The following is a 20,746-nucleotide window of genomic DNA, read 5'->3' as shown; positions in this document are numbered from 1 at the left end:
TTCGGACCCTGATTTGGCCGTTTACAGCCTTCGTATTTGATCGAACTCCTCCTAGGGATTTCGATTGATCGGCTTCAAACTCGGTCAGTCTGATCATAAGGCATGTCTGATTTAAAGTTATCAAATTGGTGAGTTTTGGAGCATGTTGAAGGGGGGTTAGCAGGGGTCAAAGTTCACCTACACGCCATGAAACAAAAACCTCTTATATTTCCTATACAAAAACACATAGAGGGACCAAACTTTCAGTGATTGGTTGTCATCGGGTGCCCTAAAATACCCTGCAGTGAAATTTTTTTTTTATGTAGGCCACGCCCCCTGAGAGCAGGAAGTGTAATGTTTTACTGTGAACGGTCGCTATCTTAGCCCTTTGACCTAATCAACATGAAACTGTGTCCAGAGACAGAAGACATGTTGGTGTGTTGTGGATTCCAACCCCGACCGGCTGCGATGAAGCAGGTGGGCGTGGCGGCGTTGCGAACGCCATCGAATTTCGTTTGGCTCTGAATTCCACAGTTTCGGGGTGAGCTGCTCCAAACTCACTAGGATGGATCCTTATCCATCCCCGAACAGGAATCCATAGCGATATTTGGTGGGCGTGGCCTAATTTTTCTATAGCGACCCCTAGAGTATTTTAAATGAACAGCCCCAAGCCATGCTTAAACCTAGAATTACGAAACTTGGTACACATGTGTATCTTGTCGGGACGTACAAAAAAGTCTCTTAGAGCCATGCTCTAAACCCAACAGGAAGTCGGCCATTTTAGATTGAAGTTCATTTGACCTCGATTTTGACGTTTACAGCCTTTGCATTTGATCGAACTCCTCCTAGGGATTTCGATTGATCGGCTTCAAACTCGGTCAGTCTGATCATAAGGCATGTTTGATTTAAAGTTATCAAATTGGTGACTGCATGAGCTTGCTGAAGGGGGCTTACCAGGGGTCAAAGTTCACCTACTCGCCATGAAACACGAAACTCTTATATATCCTGCACAGAAACTCACAGAGATACCAAACTTTAAATTATTGATCATCATTAGGTGTCCAAAAATACCCTGTGGTCAAATGATGACATCAATTAGGCCACGCCCCCTGAGAACAGGAAGTGTCATGTTTTACTGTGAACGGTTGCTATCTTAGCCCTTTGACATAATCAATATTAAACTGTGTCCAGAGACAGAAGACATGTTGGTGTGTTGTGGATTCAAGCCCTGACTGGCTGCGATGAAGCAGCTGGCTGTGGCGGCGTGGCGAAGTGACCTGTAACGCCGATGCCATACGTTTGTTTCTAGATTCCACATATTTCGACCGAGCTGCACCAAACTTGGCCTGACTCATCCTGGTGTGATGCCTGACAATGCTATGTCATCATATTATGACGTCATCTAAGCCCCGCCCCCTCAGAATGAATTAGAGAGATCTTCTGTGTAATTACATAATAAACAGTCCATGTTCGTTGTTTGTAGGGCAATGCTGCCCTCTGCTGCCCACTGAAATAGTTTCATTATTTCAGTAATTCGACACCAGAGGGCAGCATTGCCCTACGGAATGACAGTTCAATGTTGTAATGGAGGAAAAAATTAAATAATTTGTAATTCTAACACAAAAACTCACAGAGACACCAAACCTTCAGTGATTGATCATAATCGAGTGTCCAATAATATCCAATGGTCAAATGATGACATCACTTAGGCCACGCCCCCTGAGAACAGGAAGTGTCATGTTTTACTGTGAACGGTCGCTATCTTAGCCCTTTGACCTAATCAACATGAAACTGTGTCCAGAGACAGAAGACATGTTGGTGTGTTGTGGATCCAAGCCCTGACCGGCTGCGATGAAGCAGCTGGGTGTGGCGGCGTGGCGAAGTGACCTGTAACGCCGAGGCCATACGTTTGCTTCTAGATTCCACATGTTTCGACCGAGCTGCACCAAACTTGGCCTGACTCATCCTGGTCTGATGCCTGACAATGCTATGTCATCATATTATGACGTCATCTAAGCCCCGCCCCCTCAGAATGAATTAGAGAGATCTTCTGTGTAATTACATAATAAACAGTCCATGTTCGTTGTTTGTAGGGCAATGCTGCCCTCTGCTGCCCACTGAAATAGTTTCATTATTTCAGTAATTCGACACCAGAGGGCAGCATTGCCCTACGGAATGAAAGTTCAATGTTGTAATGGAGGAAAAAATTAAATAATTTGTAATTCTAACACAAAAACTCACAGAGACACCAAACGTTCAGTGATTGATCATAATCGAGTGTCCAATAATATCCAATGGTCAAATGATGACATCACTTAGGCCCCGCCCCCTCGGAACAGGAAGTGCTATTTTTTTACTTGGAAAGCTCTGTTTATGGCTCTTTTGACCTAATCAAGATGATTCGGATGATAAACTCTGTCAATGCTCGCTTCTGGCTGAACCGTGTGGGCGTGGCCAAATGGCGAATATCAGTCCCTCGCCATATACATACGTTTGGCTCTAAATCACACATGGATCATCCGATTGACGCCAAACTGGATATGTATGACCTTTGTTCACCTCTAAAGAGCCCAACGAGGTTGAAATGTAATTTGACTCCACTGCGCCCCCTAAGTTAATACCTGGGCTGTATCTCCTCGATGCATCGACCGATCTGCATCAGATTTTTTGACAGTCGTCGGGGAGCGCCGCCGAACGCATTCACGCGTGTCGCCCGGTGGACGGGCGGGGAAAACGCGCGACAGCTTCTGCGGCGGCTAGCGGGCGGCGATGCTGGAAACTGCGGCAGAGCTTCTGCGGTGGCGAGCGGGCTGCGGCTCTGGAAACTGTGCGAGAGCTTCTGCGGTGGCCGGAACCCCCGCGGTGGCCAATAGGCCGGAGCGGCGCTTGCTGCGAGGGCCGCCCGAGGCTGCTTGCAGCTTTAATTACGATTCTTCCCACCTCTTCGTGTGCCTTTTTGGGGGCTTTATCATATTCAAAAACTCACCAAACTTGGCGGTCGCGACTAGAAAATTTAAAAATTTTGAATTTTAAGGTTGTCGCAAAAATCGCAAAAAAAATTGCTCAACGGCGGCAACTAGCAATTTTCTGTTGACACAATGGTATGAACGTACTTCATCGTAGAGACATGAAATTTGGCACACTTGTAGAGCTCACCAAAAGACTCAGAACTTACATTTAATGTTATAAGCCAACTATCACAGGATGTCGGCCATTTTGTATTGAAAGTCCATTTTTTACCTCGATTTTGAAATTTACAGCCTTCGTATTTGATCGAACTCCTCCTAGGGATTTTGATTGATCGGCTTCAAACTTGGTCAGTCTGATCATAAGGCATGTCTGATTTAAAGTTATCAAATTGGTGAGTTTTGGAGCATGTTGAAGGGGGGTTAGCAGGGGTCAAAGTTCACCTACTCGCCATGAAACACGAAACTCTTATATTTCCTATATAAAAACACATAGAGGGACCAAACTTTCAGTGATTGATCGTCATCGGGTGCCCTACAATACCCTATGGTCAAATGATGACATCACTTAGGCCACGCCCCCTCAGAACAGGAAGTGTCATGTTTTACTGTGAACGGTCGCTATCTTAGCCCTTTGACCTAATCAACATGAAACTGTGTCCAGAGACAGAAGACATGTTGGTGTGTTGAGTATTCCAACCCCGACCGGCTGCGATGAAGCAGGTGGGCGTGGCGGCGTTGCGAACGCCGTCAAATTTCGTTTGGCTCTGAATTCCACAGTTTCGGGTCCAGCTGCTCCAAACTCACTAGGATGGATCCTTATCCACCCACCGACAGGAATTCATAACAAAATTTGGTGGGCGTGGCCTAATTTCTCTATATCGACCCCTAGAGTATTTTAAATGAACAGCCCCAGGCCATGCTTTATCCAAGAATTACGAAACTTGGTACATATGTGTATCTTGTCAGGACGTACAAAAAAGTCTATTAGAGCCATGGTCGAAACCCAACAGGAAGTCGGCCATTTTGTATTGAAGGTCCATTTTGGACCTCGATTTTGACGTTTACAGCCTTTGCATTTGATCGAACTCCTCCTAGGGATTTCGATTGATCGGCTTCAAACTCGGTCAGTCTGATCATAAGGCATGTCTGATTTAAAGTTATCAAATTGGTGACTGTATGAGCTTGCTGAAGGGGGGTTACCAGGGGTCAAAGTTCACCTACTCGCCATGAAACACGAAACTCTTATATTTCCTATACAAAAACACATAGAGGGACCAAACGTTCAGTTATTGATCGTCATCGGGTGTCCTACAATACCCTGTGGTGAAATTTTTTTTTTTCGTAGGCCACGCCCCCTGAGAACAGGAAGTGTCATGTTTTACTGTGAACGGTCGCTATCTTAGCCCTTTGACCTAATCAACATGAAACTGTGTCCAGAGACAGAAGACATGTTGGTGTGTTGTGGATCCAAGCCCTGACCGGCTGCGATGAAGCAGCTGGGTGTGGCGGCGTGGCGAAGTGACCTGTAACGCCGATGCCATACGTTTGCTTCTAGATTCCACATGTTTCGACCGAGCTGCACCAAACTTGGCCTGACTCATCCTGGTGTGATGCCTGACAATGCTATGTCATCATATTATGACGTCATTTAAGCCCCGCCCCCTCAGAATGAATTAGAGAGATCTTCTGTGTAATTACATAATAAACAGTCCATGTTCGTTGTTTGTAGGGCAATGCTGCCCTCTGCTGCCCACTGAAATAGTTTCATTATTTCAGTAATTCGACACCAGAGGGCAGCATTGCCCTACGGAATGACAGTTCAATGTTGAATTGAAGAGGAAAAAATTAAATAATTTGTAATTCTAACACAAAAACTCACAGAGACACCAAAGTTTGAGTTATTGATCATCCTCGGGTGTAGAATAATATCCAATGGTCAAATGATGACATCACGTAGGCCACGCCCTCTGACAACAGGAAGTCTTGTATTTTACTGTGAACGGTCGATAGCTTCTGCACCAAACTTTGCACGAGTGACCCTGGTGGGATCCTTGACGACCCTATGTCATCATATTATGACGTCATCTAAGCCCCGCCCCCTCAGAACAGGAAGTGTCGTTTTTTTACTTGGAAAGCTCCGTTTATGGCTCTCTTGACCTAATCAAGATGATTCGGATGATAAACTCTGTCAATGCTCGCTGCTGGCTGAACCGTGTGGGCGTGGCCAAATGGCGAATATCAGTCCCTCGCCATATGCATACGTTTGGCACTTATTCAGGCATAGATCATCCGATTGGCGCCAAACTGGATATGTATGACCTTTGTTCACCTCTAAAGAGCCCAACGGGTTTGAAATGTAATTTGACTCCACTGCGCCCCCTAAGTTAATACCTGGGCTGTATCTCCTCGATGCATCGACCGATCTGCATCAGATTTTTTGACAGTCGTCGGGGAGCGCCGCCGAACGCATTCACGCGTGTCGCCCGGTGGACGGGCGGGGAAAACGCGCGACAGCTTCTGCGGCGGCTAGCGGGCGGCGATGCTGGAAACTGCGGCAGAGCTTCTGCGGTGGGGAGCGGGCTGCGGCTCTGGAAACCGAGCGAGAGCTTCTGCGGTGGCCGGAACCCCCGCGGTGGCCAATAGGCCGGAGCGGCGCTTGCTGCGAGGGCCGCCCGAGGCTGCTTGCAGCTTTAATTTATTTTGTTACCTTCCAAAAATATTGGCCCAATTCAATTTTTGCCAAAAGTGATTTGGGGAAAAAAAAAAAAAAAAATCACTTGGAAAAACAGATTTTGGCAAAGTGATAATATCAAAGTCTTTGTAGTCAGCATTGATAAGATTAAAGAAATTCAAAAACATCTGGATATTTTTTGACTAATCTTAGACGAGATCATTTGATTATGGAACAAGGACAAGACGTTTACAATCTGTATATGCTTTGTGTTTCTGTCTTGGGACAGCTGAACAAACTACTTGTTTTCTTAGCCCGCTGCTGGTTCATTCTTTTAGTTCTGCTGGGATGAATAACATCAGCTGAGGCCACCTATCAGTTCAAGAACACACAGTGCAGATTGTTCATTCAAAGGACTGGCAATTAGATCAAAACAAGTAAAGTGACACAGACAGACAGGATGATGCAGACTGCCCTCAGAGCCATCCAACGATCATAGATCAGTCAGTTTCTGAGGAATTAAACACAATTCCTGCCACAAGCATGCCTGTTAAAGAGTCAAGACTTTCACTTTGTACATCGGTGGCAATATGCAATTAAGTAGCTCAAATGTTGTTGAAATCATATTTGTTTTTAAAAAAGCGTATTCCATCTCTATATCAACCTACAGAGTTTTTATACTTATTCAACTTTAAAAATACCTTTTTAATCCCAAAGTAATTAGAATATTGTTGTAATTTATTTTATCCAAAGCTTTTCAAAGTGTAAAAACATGTATATTTTGGTATGGATAACTTTTTATACATTTCAATCAATGAAATTAATTTGTATAGCATGTTTCAGCAACAAGGCAGTTCAAAGTGCTTCACATCATTAAAACACAGGAATACACAATCATAAAAAAACACCATGCAGTCAACAATTGAGTCAACAATATGAGTTAGACCTTTCCTGACTCAAGGTTCAACTTTTACAGACTTTTTAAAAATGCTAAAAAAAAAAAAAGAAAAGCTCTGTATAAATATATGGCAGATATTTCCATATCCTCCTGGCTTTAAATATTAAATAGAAGAGGTAGAAAAGATTAAACTAGAATAGATTCAAGGGAACAAGAAAGAACACAAGAAAGGAAGGAAGAATACAAGGAAAAAGGAAAGAGGTATAGAAGGAATTGATGATAGAAGGGAGGCGGTGCTAAAGGATACAAGAATGTTCACCAGGAAAGAATGAAAAATACAAGGAAGGTAAGAAGTAAGAACACAGGGATTCAAGGGAGGAAGGAATGAAGAGCATGAGGAGGGAAGGAAAAGTACGGTAGTTTTCTTTAACTACCGTATTTGTATTTCAAGAACAATTTACTGATTTTTATACTGGATTTGGTGTTTGTGCAACAAAATAAATTGAAAAAACTCTCCAATTAGTAACAAGTCCTGGAGACTCTTGTCAATGTACACTGCTCAAAAAAATAAAGGGAACACTCAAATAACGCATCCTAGATCTGAATGAAAGAAATATTCTCATTGAATACTTTGTTCTGTACAAAGTTGAATGTGCTGACAACAAAATCACACAAAAATCATCAATGGAAATCAAATTTATTAACCAATGGAGGCCTGGATTTAGAGCCACACACAAAATTAAAGTGAAATAACACTACACGCTGATCCAACTTTAATGTAATGTCCTTAAAACAAGTCAAAATGAGGCTCAGTATTGTGTGTGGCCTCCACGTGCCTGTATGACCTCGCTATAATGCCTGGGCATGCTCCTGATGAGGTGGCGGATGGTCTCCTGAGGGATCTCCTCCCAGACCTGGACTAAAGCATCCGCCAACTCCTGGACAGTCTGTGGTGCAACGTGACGTTGGTGAATGGAGCGAGACATGATGTCCCAGATGTGCTCAATCGGATTCAGGTCTGGGGAACGGGCTAACCAGTCCATAGCTTCAATGCCTTCATCTTGCAGGAACTGCTGACACACTCCAGCCACATGAGGTCTAGCATTGTCCTGCATTAGGAGGAACCCAGGGCCAACCGCACCAGCATATGGTCTCACAAGGGGTCTGAGGATCTCATCTCGGTACCTAATGGCAGTCAGGCTACCTCTGGTGAGCACATGGAGGGCTGTGCGGCCCTCCAAAGAAATGCCACCCCACACCATTACTGACCCACTGCCAAACCGGTCATGCTGAAGGATGTTGCAGGCAGCAGACCGCTCTCCACGGCGTCTCCAGACTCCGTCACGTCTGTCACATGTGCTCAGTGTGAACCTGCTTTCATCTGTGAAGAGCACAAGGCGCCAGTGGCGAATTTGCCAATCCTGGTGTTCTCTGGCAAATGCCAAGCGTCCTGCACGGTGTTGGGCTGTGAGCACAACCCCCATCTGTGGACGTCGGGCCCTCATACCATCCTCATGGAGTCGGTTTCTAACCATTTGTGCAGACACATGCACATTTGTGGCCTGCTGGAGGTCATTTTGCAGGGCTCTGGCAGTGCTCCTCCTGTTCCTTCTTGCACAAAGGCGGAGGTAGCGGTCCTGCTGCTGGGTTGTTGCCCTCCTACGGCCTCCTCCACGTCTCCTGGTGTACTGGCCTGTCTCCTGGTAGCGCCTCCAGCCTCTGGACACTACGCTGACAGACACAGCAAACCTTCTTGTCACAGCTCGCATTGATGTGCCATCCTGGATGAGCTGCACTACCTGAGCCACTTGTGTGGGTTGTGGAGTCCGTCTCATGCTACCACGAGTGTGAAAGCACCACCAACATTCAAAACTGACCAAAACATCAGCCAGACAGCATAGGTACTGAGAAGTGGTCTGTGGTCCCAACTGCAGAACCACTCCTTTATTGAGTGTGTCTTGCTAATTGCCAATAATTTCCACCTGTTGTCTATTCCATTTGCACAACAGCAGGTGAAATTGATTGTCAATCAGTGTTGCTTCCTAAGTGGACAGTTTGATTTCACAGAAGTTTGATTTACTTGGAGTTATATTGTGTTGTTTAAGTGTTCCCTTTATTTTTTTGAGCAGTGTATATTTTCTGTAAAGTACGTCAAAACAAAAATATTAGAGAACATTTAGAATTATGCCAGTCTAGCCTCTAACATTTTAACTCTAATAAATGCAAATTGCCAAGACTTCAAACATGAAAGAGGTACATAAAACGCCACAAATACACAAGCTAAGGTGGCTTCTGAGCAGGAGCTGTGAAATTGACACTGCAGGGTACAAATAATTCGCAAGCTCTTTAAAGGTGAACTGTACAGAAATAAGTTAACTGTGTTTCACTAATAATAGAAATGTCTTCATTTTTTCTGGTAACAATTTTAGTACCAACCTCAGTAAAATCATGTTTATGGCATTAGAGATGTACTGATACCAATATTGAAAAAACCCCCATCTAGATCAGGTGTCGGTGACAATGTGTCCAATCCTTAACGGCAGATCTTTCAGTCTAATTCTAGGCTTGAATATAACTTATTTGACATTATATTTAGAATTCTTACACTTTCTGAACCATTTGAAAGAAGGCTTGTTGCAGTTTATCTTGGTCAAACATGTAAAAATAGTCAACCGGTTGTTTTTGCCAGTTTTAGTTGCTTTATATTTAACATTGGCTGTTATACTCCTAGTTGCTCTGACTGAACAAATTAAAGTTGTTGTTTTTACATGACTGACCAAGCTTGTGAAGCTATTGGTGTATTTAAGTGTGAGCTACTGGTGCAGAGTTATCAATAAATATGTAATTCAGTTCATGCCTGTGTCTAGAAAAAAAAAAAAAAAGTTTCAGTCAGTTCAGCAATGTTTCTCTGTGTCGGACCGGTATCGGCCGACACTAAACCTCAGATAGTGGTATCAGTTTTGGAAGTGGAAAAAATAGTGACTGTTACACCTCACTTTAAAAGGTGCCACATCCACAGTTTTCTGCCACATGTGACATGTTGCATGTATGTCAAAAAAATTTGTTTTGTTTATTGGCAAAGAATGTGAGAGAGTTAGAGTACATCAGTATTATGGAGTTGAAATGTTGTTTGCTGACCTGAAAAAACCCACTCCTTCCTGTTCTCCACCCCTCAGCTTCAGGGTGGCCCCCTGTGGCAGCAGCCACCTCTGTTAATACTCTAAAATCTCATCACGACTTCAGCAGCACTGACTGACTCATACACACCCACACAATCCATCTATACCATACACTCCCAAAACATTCCCTCAGAAAGACAGTCAGAACCTGTGTGGTTGGAGAACTGCACCGAGTTGATGGAGTCCACCTCAAACCCTAAAACCTGGACACAAAGACACAAGAAGAAGAGAATCAGAGCAGAAACAAAATGTCTCCAGTAATGAACATTTCTAGGTTGATATAAGTAATCGTTTGGAGACATTTTAGCATCACAAACCCAAATGTAACCTTAACCCTTTTTCATTATTTACTTTTGTAGCCTCTAAAAGCTTCACCATCACCCCACTGTCTGTAATTTTTGCAGTACTTAGGTGTAGGTATTTATAGCTGAATACGCAGAAAACCCTGGTGCCCTGGAACTGCTAAAAGAGAACCAACTCTAGATGAAAAAAGGAATATTACTGCACAGCAAATTCTGTAAAACAAACTAAAAGAAAGGGAGATTTAAAAAAACATGACAATCCAACTGTAACATTCATGCAGAAATCTACAGAGCAAATAAAGAAAAATAAAAACACACTTGGTGTCTTTTCGGAGTGGAAAGAGGCAGGCTCACGGCTCATCCATATGCGCAGTCTGTCACTATCTGAACAGCTTTGTTTAATTGGACTAAAGCGGGCGGAATGAATGGGTTCTTTGTTCTTTTCAATTCACTGTGACTTTCAGAGAAGAAACACCCCTGTAAACCTCACCGTCCCTACCAGCCAGAACAAGTCTCCAAATTAACTTTGACCTTGGAGGGACGTCTGTATGCTCCTGAGAGCGCAGCGCGTGCTTTCTGCAAGGTATCCTGCTGGATGGGCACCACCAGCATGTGACTTTCAACAAACATGTGAGGTGCTGAACAAAAACATGAAGCTGTAGGTAAAACTTTCACAAGAAAGGCTGAACTGTGGATTAGACTGAGTTTTTTTTTCTTCTTTTTTTTCATGGTGATCGTTTAGTTAATATCTGAGAAGGACTTATGGAGAAGGAGACAACAGATTTTAAAGCATTAAGTTCTGGTATCGAAAGAATCAATATTTCAGTATCAATCCGCACATCACTAACGGCAACGCCAGAGATCGTTTAACTGCACTGATTAACGTTAACTCAGTTGGATCAGCCTAGCTAAGCGATTATCAACTGTACTTTTTATAAGATTGACTTTTGGCAAATTCTCTAATCTCGGTTGGACATGGATGAAGATGGAAGACCTTTTTTGTGCATACATCCTACAACTGTGGTACTGAGAGGTAAGCTTAATTTGCAGTTGTCTGTCTTTGTAAGATAAGCTAATTCTGAAGCAAGTTAGCATGTAATGACATGCCAATTTCCCCCCGTGGGTTAAAGAGCTGCTCTTGTGAATATGAGCTCTGAACAGTCATTAACCACAATAGCTATTGCTTAAAAATAATATCGACACGAGTTTTTGGTAGCTACAGTGTTTTTTACATAGCTAAGGTGGCTTCTCATTCATAGCTTCTGATTCGGAAATGGCTAAAGGGCAATTCTGCCTCATATTCCCCTAATATTAGGCTTGAGTATGGTTAATCTGCTGTAATTTAAAAACTTAAATGCAATTAGACTTAAAGCCTATATTAGATTATTCCAAACTGTTTGCAGGATATTTCAAACACTATTTTTGATTTGTGAATTTAAGTAGTCCCAGTTTGAAGAATAATCTAATATGGCACTTCCATCCATCCATCCATCCATCCATTTTCTGTTCACCCTTTGTCCCTAATGGGGTCTGGAGGGTTGCTGGTGCCTATCTCCAGCTACGTTCCGGGCCAGAGGCGGGGTTCACCCTGGACAGGACGCCAGTCTGTCGCAGAGCAACACAGAGACGTACAGGACAAACAACCATGCACACACTCACACCTAGGGAGAATTTAGAGAGACCAATTAACCTGACGGTCATGTTTTTGGACTGTGGGAGGAAGCCGGAGTACCCGGAGAGAACCCATGAATGCACAGGGAGAACATGCAAACTCCATGCAGAAAGACCCCGGCCGGGAATGGAACCCAGGACCTTCTTGATGCAAGGCAACAGTGCTACCAACTGCGCCACTGTGCAGCCTGATATGGCACTTTATTTCACAAATCAGAAAAAAGTTTCAGACATAACAAAAAAGGTTTGAATGATTTTACTATTAGCGTAATAATCTAGTTCAGGTTTGAACAGTTTAGGTATTGTTTTTTATTATTCAAATAGAGCAGATTAAACATGAGATGTAGTAAAAAATTGTGTGTAGTTGCCTTTTAAAAGCTTCCCAAATTGGAAACTATAATCAGAAGCTAATTGTAATAAACTGTAATAAAGCTTAATTTAGTTTGAGTTTTTATCTAGGTCTGTTTGCCATCAGATATTTAATATTGACCATAACAAAAAGGAGACTCAGTTCTATGGAGTTTTCAAAAAATAATGAGACCTCTGTTGACATATAGAGGTGATTGTAGGCTTCATTGTGAGTTGTGTTTAAAGCAATGACTCTAAAGTAGTGTCTCCTTTATAGGAGTGGTAAAACCATTGTTAACACACTTTTAAATAATTAAGTAATTTTTAAGTAATTAAAATGACTTTGTCTTGGCATCTTGAATTCCTGTATTATTGTATTTGAGCAAATTAACTAAAATAAGACTTGTTTTATTTTTCAAGTAATCCAAGCCATTGCCATGGTGAAGCCTTTTCCAGACACGTCTCTATCACGTATTGCACCATCTACAAGAAATATTGGGATTCGCGAGTGACGCTGTCCTTCACATTCTTGAGGTAAGACATTTATGATACTTTTTCATCATTATACCGATTACAGTCCCTAAAACGTGGTTTGTTTTGTGATTGTTTTTCTGTCTGTGTTCCAATTAGCAGATGACCCAAGAACTTCAATCAAACAAGACCACTTTTCAGCTCTGTGGTGATCGTGAAACTGCCTACTGGCCATTGGAACCATGCCTGTCCTGATCTTCTGAAATTAGGACTGATAGTGTGATGTACATCATAGTGTGCTACTACACATTTCAACACGTGTGTGTGGCCACTCCTTTCTGTGCTGCTGACAGATGTCTGGAGAACGCCATGCATAAATGAGACAAGACTTCCACATAGCCTGGCTATGGCTGACTTTAAGACGTTCATTGCGGAGTTAAAAAATATATAAAAATTATTTTTAATTCAAATTATTATATCAAATTATTGATACTTTTATAATTATTTATTTGAATACTTATACTTTATTGTCATAATATAGTACATAATATCTTAGTATTCTTTTAATTGTTTTAAACTATTATAATGTATTGAGTTCTGCTCCAGGACGAGGGATTTTAAAGACACCATCCACCTACTGCAATGTTTAAAATAAAAAATATTCAGCAAACACCAATAAAACATACATTGTTGTGCTCTCATGGCCCAGGTTAGTTTAGTCAGATATTTGAAAAAATTATATTTCGTGTATATTTTATACAAATTTTGTGCTTTATCCATAGGACCTGTTTTGTCCCTCTTCTCAAGAATCATTGAAAAGTAAATATCTGTACTGATAATGCAAATATTGAAGTTGTAACAAAAGGTGTAGAGTAAGACAAGTTTATGCTTCTACCTACCTCCTTTTCAAACAAATAAATATGCATCATGGTGTATAAGTGTGAACATATTTGAAATAAACAAATAAGCAATCAGCTATTGAAACAAAAAAACCTCTGTTGAGTCACCCATGCTGGGAATCATCTCTACTTTCTCAGATTTTCTGTTTAGTTTATCCCCAGCAGCTCAGCTCTGTCTTCATCTTCGCGTCATCAGGAATAATCCTGTGGCGGCCAATCAGAGCGTGTCTTCCTCACGCTGCCGTCTCCGTTATGACAGAACGGAGAGAGGGATGCCCAGCACGCTCGCGGACATCATAGTCATCATCCTCCCCTTCTCTCTTACACCAGCTGAATCACGGCCATTACTCTGAAAGCTGAGCAGCCTCTTCACTGACCTGTCACTTGTTTATTTAATCAAAATTCCCCACAGTGCCAGATTTGACCTAATTTTTTTACTTTTACCACTGTGGACAAGAATCTGTGGCAAGGAAAACCATTTGGATATTTTTGGACAGTTGTATTACATATGTCTACGCATGTAAAATTATTTCCGGGTGAACATTAATAGAGAACAATGTGCCATGGCACTAAAAGTTGGAACCACAACATAAAAATTAACCTGAAGTATGACTCCAGCTGCTAATGTCGAAAAAGCACAATTTCACAATTGCCGTGTTTCCACTAAATAGAAACACAATTAAAATCAGACAAGTTTGTTCATGCGAAGCGTCATTAAAAAATAAAAAACATGCCGCTCTGCTGCCATCATCCTCCTGCCACTTCCTGTCGTCTCTTTATTCATTTCCGCCAGTAGAAACATCCAGCTGTTGATCCCATGACTCGTGTGATGCAAAAAAATAATTTCTATCGCAGTTTTGTGAAATATCATCCTAATCCCAGAGCAAAACTTATTTTTTTTTTCAAAACTGCCATGTTTCCATAGGTTGAGTTTCCCTGTGACTGCTTGTAGCAGATGAGATCTGCCCCCGACTCTTCAAGGATAAGCAGATATCAACAATGGAAGGATAGAATTCAGTAGACTGCTTTCAATTTAGCGTGTGTTCCATTTGAAGCTAAATGAATATTTTGAGCAAATTTTACGACCACTCACCAACTTTATTCTTTATTAAAATTATTAATTGCAATTCTAGCTACTTTTCAGGTGTTACTGTAAACGTTTGGAGACTCATGACAGCACTTATTGGTGTTCCCCAGAAACAGCATTCGCAGAGACAAGCCAGACCCGCTTTGTCTGCAATCCGACTGCCAATGAATCACAAAGGCGTAAGGCCACTACTGACCAGTCCCTAACAGTCAAGGTTGGATACAGAAATGATCTTGCCTTTGTCCTAAATGAATTACTGCATTTCTATTGTATAAATTGATCTATTCAGGTTGTTAATGCGGTCTGTACTAAAAAAAACATTCAAATAATTACTGTACTGTAACTTTGTGTAAGTTTCTAAGTAGAGATACACCAATATAAAAATGTAGCACAATATCAGTGTCTAATTGCTAACCACACCATTGCTTCTCTGCTTCAGTTAAACTCCCCACAATCCTTTACTGTCCTACCATCACTGTCACATGTCCAACCTTCTCCACCAGAAAAACGGCAGCAAGATGGAAATATATATTTTATTTATCAGACCGATACCATCCATTCATCCATCCAATTTCTGTTCACCCTTGTGCCTAGTGGAGCTGGGAGTGGTGCTGGTGCCTATCTCCAGTGAGACATTTCAGATGAGAGGCGGGGTCACCCTGGACAGGTCACCAGTCTGTTGCAGGGCAACACAGAGATAAACATAACCGGACCGATGTTAAAATACTGATGTTAGTGTGCTACTGCTACACCACGCAATGCACCTTTTTGCTTCCAACTTAATGAATAATCAGTTTTAAATATTCACGATATCAATATTGCCCAAAATAATCCTAATAATTGTTTTTTCATAATCCAGCAGCCCTATTATGCAAGGCTGAACTGATTGCAGTTTTCTGGCTGATCGCCGATAGACCGATCTTTATAAAGTCCAACCTGCTGATTACGATTTTGGCCAATTACAATTTCTTTTTTTATATGAAATGTTGCTAAATATAGCAAGAAGGCACTGAGTTGGCAACAGTGGTGTGGCTATCGTTAACTGCATCAAGCAGACATGAGCTGGTGGTCCAGTCAGTCAGTCAAACCCCTCTCACAGCAGAGCAGATGAGGACAGTGGCTAATTTTTATACCTTTGTGGAGGTAGATACTATCAGGATATAAAATCAGCTTCATAATCACCTGATTATGGGTGATCGGCCAATCACCCATAATTAAGGAAATCTGAGTCGATTTATCGGTGGACACCTACTATAATAAACATGTGCTACCTAGCACTCAAGAAAACATGAGTTTTAGGAACATATCTGAATGTTTGGAGCCAGATATATTTAATGTTGACCTGCATAAACTCCTGCTGGGTCTAAATGAATGTCCTGCAGTGTCAAGAACTTCAATGTGAATGAAGTAATTGGGACAATGACTTGGATCAGGGACAAAAGGGATCCTGATTGGCCGATCCCTTTAGAATGCTAATAAGATAAGCTAATGGAGCTTTTCAAACATTATAAAGCAAATTATCCTCATTGTACATACTGTAGCTTGTTGTTCTATTGTTGTAACATCCAAACTGATTCTTTTAGAATGAATTGGGGATTTTGATTGTAATATCCATAAAGTGGAGTTGTAGAGCTTGAAGAGTAGGAGTACATTGACTGTGACCTGCCTGAGTCGAGGCTGTGTACTGAGACCAGCCCTGCTGCTCTGCATTACTTTACCATTAAGGTGGTACAAATGAGCCTTAATAGGGCGTAGTGCTTAAAGATTACTGACTACACTGAACTCTGATGACAAGCATCAAAGCGGAACAGCCATTAAGAGAAGCACCAAATAAGTCCTGGTGTGCCGCAGGCTAAAAATAAACCCGGGCCACTTCTCACCACGAGCACCATGATGGAGCTCATACTGTAAGCTCCTCACACCGACCTCCACCAGCCACCGAAGAGCCTGTATCATCAGGGTAATTATTACTAATGCACAGACACTTACTGTAATCCTACTGTCAACAATGGACGTCGTAAAGGAGACATGATGGCAACGCTCATTGCCAGAAGGAGCTAATACCCTTAATGTCCTCTCACATATCGTATCAATTGCCTCATTTAGACGGAGCTTGTTATGATTCTTTGTAAGACACTGGAAAAAAACGCCCTGAGGCAAGACTTTTATTACTGTTTATGTAGGTAATGAGCCAACAGCAAAAGTCAGAAGAGTTTGCAAGACTTCAAAATAAAACAATCACTTGTTCATTCAGGGGTTTTTTTGTTTGTTTTTAGAGGTTTGGATCTTTTTCAAATTAATACAGACTGCCCAATACAGTAGATCACTGAACCACTGAAATTAGACTATTCAGATATAAAAAGACAGAATGAAACTTGAAAAATGTCTAACACTAGCATAACTACTGGAAAAGGTTGTGAGCTAGGGATTTTTCGATAATTCGGCCTTCTGATAAATCAGTTCTAATTTGTCTATTTATTATTGTTATTTACGTAATTTCTCATTAAGATCAATGAGAAATTATGCCAATGGACCTGAGTGAAGTTGGTCCCTCAAACCTTCTTCAAATTAAATTAGTGTCAAACGTTTGTTCCGAAAAATGTTTTCATTTATGCTGCCATCATTTTAAAGACATTAATAAATGTTTGCAGAGGACATCAAAAGTCAATCAGCCCTTCCACATTTACAAAATCAAATGTATTCAGTGACAAACATTTTAGCTACACAAACAGAGTACAATTAATTAATATAAATAGTGTTTGATTTTGTTAATGGGGAGCAGGCTGATCTCTGGTAACCTCTGGAAACTTTTTTTTTTCTAAAATCTCACAACTTATAATGGCAAAAAAATAAATAAATTGCTGCACAAACCAACAGAAATGTGTGATGTCAACTTTATTTAATTTGAAGAAGGTGAGGTGAGCCAACTTCACTCAGGTACTTTGTTGCTAAATTTAACAACTTTTCAGACAAGGGATCAGTGATCAGCCAGAAGACTGCAATCAGTGCACCCAAAATGAGTGGTCTCAACCGCATTCCTCAAGGGCCAGAGTCCTTCAACTTCTGTCTCTTTTCCTATACACTTTAATTAAATGGCTAAACTCTCTCACTAGCATCTACAAGGCTCTGATAATGAGATAATATTGGATCCACGTGTGTTGAAGCAGAGAGACATCTAAAAGCTGCAGGACACCGGTTCTCGAGAACTGCAGTTTGAGACCACCACTCTAGAATTTATTCTGTTTGACAGTTTTTACAATTACTTGGGTACTATGCTACTGTCTCTGTGCATTTGTATTCAGTCCCCAAGTCAAATCCAGCTGAAAATCTCAAAACCATTCCACACCTAGGCAATGCTTTCTAAGAAAATTTCTAGGAAAAAACCCCCCTCAAATTTCTAAGCTCCAAAAGTCTCAAACATGAGAGAGATCTTTCTAAAAAAAAAAAAAAAAAAAAATTTCCCAAAGTGAAAAATTTTGGGCCTTTGAAACTGAAAATTTCTAAGTTTTTTCTAAAAAATGTCTTACATTAATCTACAATTTCCAAGTTTTTTTCTTATTTTTTCCTGTCTGCACCCTAATATACGGGTCGAATTAAACTGTTGTAAGAGTATGAAGGAATAGTTTTAAGGACCTTGGTGTACCTTGATAAAGATAACTACCTTACACCAGATAACAGCACCTTGGAGTGAGCCCTGTTAAACGTAGAACGCTACAACATTGTAAGAAAATTCACAACTAACTCTAAATATGTCAAAATGAAGAACAGTAAATGATCCTGACTAAATGATTGCATAGGCAATAAATGCAATCTTTGAAAAATGCTTAACAGCATTATGTTGGTGTACCACGTTTAGAATGTCATGTAAAGTTCATCTTCCCTTATGCTGATTGATATTAATGTTTCAATCAAGCAATAGTTATTAAATCCTATTTTTTGTATTTAAATTGCTTACACACGTCCCCTCGTGATTTCTACAGAGCAGTCGACATTTCAGTCATTTATCTCAGCTCCACTCTGATCGTACTATTTGTTCCGTCGCTTTGGTGAATGAAAAGCGCCGGTTTTGAGGTGACGGACAACGAGACCTCCCAGAACATCATGATGACTCAATTATCAGGCATCCTCAATGACAGGTGTCGTGCCTCGAACCCGCAAGAGAAGGACGGGTTTTCATGTCATTTGGTCCCCGATACGCGTTCATCCACAAGCGTGACCTTAATAAACGTTTTTCGCATGAAAGTACATCAGGGAGGCGGAGGATTTGGTGAAAGGAGGGACTAAATGCGCCAGGGACACAACATTTTACGCAACACCTGTCTTATAAAGGGTTAACCTTTATATTTAGAATATTAGAATGGTCTGTATAGCAATGATCAGAATAGTAAAATGGAAGTTTTAATTGACAAACGCTTTCAAATAAAAGCACATTATAACAGCTTGGAAGAGGTTATTAATTATAATTATGTGAACTTACTAGAACGTAAACGTATATCTATAGAAAATGTATATAAATTTGTTCTGTTTTTTGGTAGAAGATAGCTGGAAGACAGAAATACAGGAAGTCAGGAACGTACTGTGTTAATTGGCATCTCAGACAGGGTCGTGTTCGTGACGGGTGTTGTGTCGCCCGCTGTCCGATAATGAGTGTATGCAGTTTGCATTTACCTGTAACGGGAAAGAGGCGCTCTTGTTGCCCACGTATCCCCGGACTACATGGCTCTGTATGGACAGAACACGGCATTCCATGGCGGCTCCCGGTCAGCCGAGGGGAAATGTAGATAATCCCTTATTCAAAGACAACCACGTCTACACATAACAACGCGAGAAAACACCGCTTTAACTCTATAACAACAGAGAAGAACCCGCGTTAGCTAGCTTTCTAACCTCTCACACAGATGTGACGGAGAGCGCGTGCGGCGGCGACTGTAGTGATGTGTGTGTTTGAATGAAGGAGAGAGCGCGTGCGAATGAGCGCACACAAACAGCTATTACGACCCTTAACGTTACTGTTACCGGTAACGCCGCTGTTTGTGGCTCATTTTCATGTGAATCCTTAAAGGGAACAGCGAGTTACAGACAAACAGGGTCGCCCCTAACAAGGACATACATTAAAAATGCACGCACACCGGCTTTACGTGCAGGCAGTCTCTGTGACCGCCTAAAAAGGATGACGTCAGCACTGTACTGGATTTAAATCAATGCAAATTTCAATCATTTTCTCTTTAGCTACATTATTTTCCTCCAGTTTTATATATCCAAATCATTCAATGCAATATCTAGCAATGACTTGTGTTTTAAATAGGCTTAAAATAGGATGCATTTTTTTATTGTATTTTTGGTGATGTGTTTTCTGTGTTGTGACTCACACCATTTCACTGGCAGAGTCGTGACTGAGGAGAGATTTGACTTGGTAAAGGCTTTTTATGTCACCACATTGCACAGCACAGCCGGAGCTGGTTTAGCACATCCACAGGCATACAGTACAGTGGCAGTAAATGATTGGTGGTGAAAGCATAACGTGTTTTATTAATCCCCTGAATATGTCTGAGTTTCAAATAGAAAAAAAAACAGCCAGAAGGCCTCCTAAAGTTTATGTTCCAACTTGGAAAGTGAAAGACTCTTCACGAAGCCCAATTTAATAATCCAATATGTCTGCATTAGGGTTTCTGTTTATCTCAGTTTAGAAATTTTGGAATCAGTGAAGAAAAATTAACTCACCTTTGAAGTAAACTTAATTTCTTCCACTAATTTTTCCCTCTGTAGTTGATTTTCATAGTTAATAAACCCAAAAACAACAAATTGCTGAAAATTGGCTTCCAAACTGACAATGTAGTAAAGGGACATTTTATGTTTTGTTTGTATCTGGACCCATGTAGGTTCTGTTTTTGAATATAAAACAACCCATATATCCCCAAACTTATAGTTTTGAGCTTTGATAACCATTATTTTGTTCGCAAAATACCAAAGCAATTAAGAGCTAGACATCACATTAAGTTGGAACATCACAAATGAAAGATAAAGTAAATATAAATCAGTGTGAAAAGCAAAACAAAGCTCTAACCTTCACAAATTCAAAATCTAATTTGTTTTATAATATGACAATATGATAAAGTGGAAACTAAATAGCTTTCCATAATTAGTAAATGCTTAAATTCTATGTTTCAAGCCTGAGGAGGAAACCTTTTTTTGTATACCAAATATTTGTTTACAAAAAAAAAGCTGGAAGAGTTCTGAGTGACTAATAAATCTATGTGGAAGATAAAGAAGAA

The 20,746-nt window shown here is 41.0% G+C and overlaps 1 protein-coding gene across 1 annotated transcript in view; it reads right to left on the bottom strand.

Annotated features, from left to right (window-relative positions):
• Nucleotides 1-19,610, bottom strand: part of LOC116713305 (pyridoxal kinase-like) — a 64,486-nt gene extending 44,876 nt beyond the window's left edge. The window contains exons 1-3 of the mRNA XM_032553424.1: nucleotides 19,362-19,610; nucleotides 19,143-19,283; nucleotides 9,845-9,899 (exon numbers count right to left, since the gene is read on the bottom strand). Of these exons, the coding sequence (XP_032409315.1) occupies nucleotides 9,845-9,899; nucleotides 19,143-19,223 (136 nt within the window). The 5' untranslated portion in view covers nucleotides 19,224-19,283; nucleotides 19,362-19,610. The remainder of the gene's footprint in view (nucleotides 1-9,844; nucleotides 9,900-19,142; nucleotides 19,284-19,361) is intronic.
• Nucleotides 19,611-20,746: the final 1,136 nt, after the last annotated feature.

This window comes from Xiphophorus hellerii, chromosome 22 (genome assembly GCF_003331165.1).
Source record: "Xiphophorus hellerii strain 12219 chromosome 22, Xiphophorus_hellerii-4.1, whole genome shotgun sequence".
Classification (NCBI taxonomy): Eukaryota; Metazoa; Chordata; class Actinopteri; order Cyprinodontiformes; family Poeciliidae; genus Xiphophorus; species Xiphophorus hellerii.
Note: the sequence above shows the minus strand (reverse complement) of the source record. Positions and strands in the feature narration are given on the sequence as shown.